At 49.2% G+C, this 865-nt stretch overlaps 1 protein-coding gene across 4 annotated transcripts in view; it reads right to left on the bottom strand.

The window, feature by feature from the left end:
* The window catches only part of LONRF3 (LON peptidase N-terminal domain and ring finger 3), a 32,882-nt gene that overhangs the window by 11,175 nt on the left and 20,842 nt on the right, over positions 1 to 865 (bottom strand). For all 4 annotated transcript variants that reach the window (XR_013337033.1, XM_077771921.1, XM_077771922.1 and 1 more), the window contains one exon: positions 278 to 399. Coding sequence is in view for 3 of the 4 variants with exons in the window: in XM_077771921.1 (XP_077628047.1) it covers positions 278 to 399 (122 nt within the window). In the remaining variant the exon portion in view is untranslated. The remainder of the gene's footprint in view (positions 1 to 277; positions 400 to 865) is intronic.

The following is an 865-nucleotide window of genomic DNA, read 5'->3' as shown; positions in this document are numbered from 1 at the left end:
ACACCCAGTTACTAGCGCCAAGACGGGAGCCGGGCGGCAGTCCGGCTCACGTGTCTTCAGTGGTGTGCTGGCAAATGCCAAAAAACTGGCTGTCGAGGGGGTGGAAAGCTGCGGCTTATAGCAGCTGCCAATTCCTACGGTGCAGATAACGCTCACCAAGGCCACTCTCAAGCTACTGACAGGATACCGCTAAGTGGGCGGTGAGGAAGAGACGTGCACATTTGCTTCCTCACATGAGCTGTGATGAGTGAAACCAAAGAGATAGGCAGGTACATACTTAGACAGTTCTTCCATTTCTTCTTCATAAAGCCGCCTTCGCTCCTTGAGTTCTTCTGGCAGGAATTTCGCTATTAGCTCTTCCATTATGACATTTTTGCTATATTTTCTGGATGCCAGGCACTATAGAGGAAACAGGGCAACGGGGGATAAGCCGGCCATCAGAGAAACACAAAGCACTTCTGACGTAATCAGCAGAAGGGCTGAATCACCCACACACTGGGAGTCATTCGGACCCACACGTTAGCAGCTGGTAATATCACGATGCGTGTGTTCTCTGGATGTTACCCACGATTCCATTTATAATTAGAGAAAAATATTCTAACAAGGGGAGAAGAGACCTGCACTGAAGTTCCAAAAGGTGAGCTTTCCTCAAACACTCAAATTGAGATTACGTTCTCGTCAAGAAGGGGGGAAAGTCTCCCCATCCCTTTTTTTGGCGACTGCATTTACCAACTAGCAAAAATGGTCTCCAATTGGGATATGCTGAAAGTGTGTGGTCAGAAGTCTCAGGGAACGAGAAGGCCACTTTCAATCACTGATCTTCCCCTGATCCCTCCCACCCCCACCCCACCCCACCTCAATGCTG

This window comes from Crocuta crocuta, unplaced genomic scaffold (assembly GCF_008692635.1).
Source record: "Crocuta crocuta isolate KB4526 unplaced genomic scaffold, BGI_CrCroc_1.0 scaffold1269, whole genome shotgun sequence".
Taxonomy (NCBI): domain Eukaryota; kingdom Metazoa; phylum Chordata; class Mammalia; order Carnivora; family Hyaenidae; genus Crocuta; species Crocuta crocuta.
The sequence above is the reverse complement of the archived record's forward strand: the minus strand, read 5'-3'. Positions and strand labels throughout refer to the sequence as shown.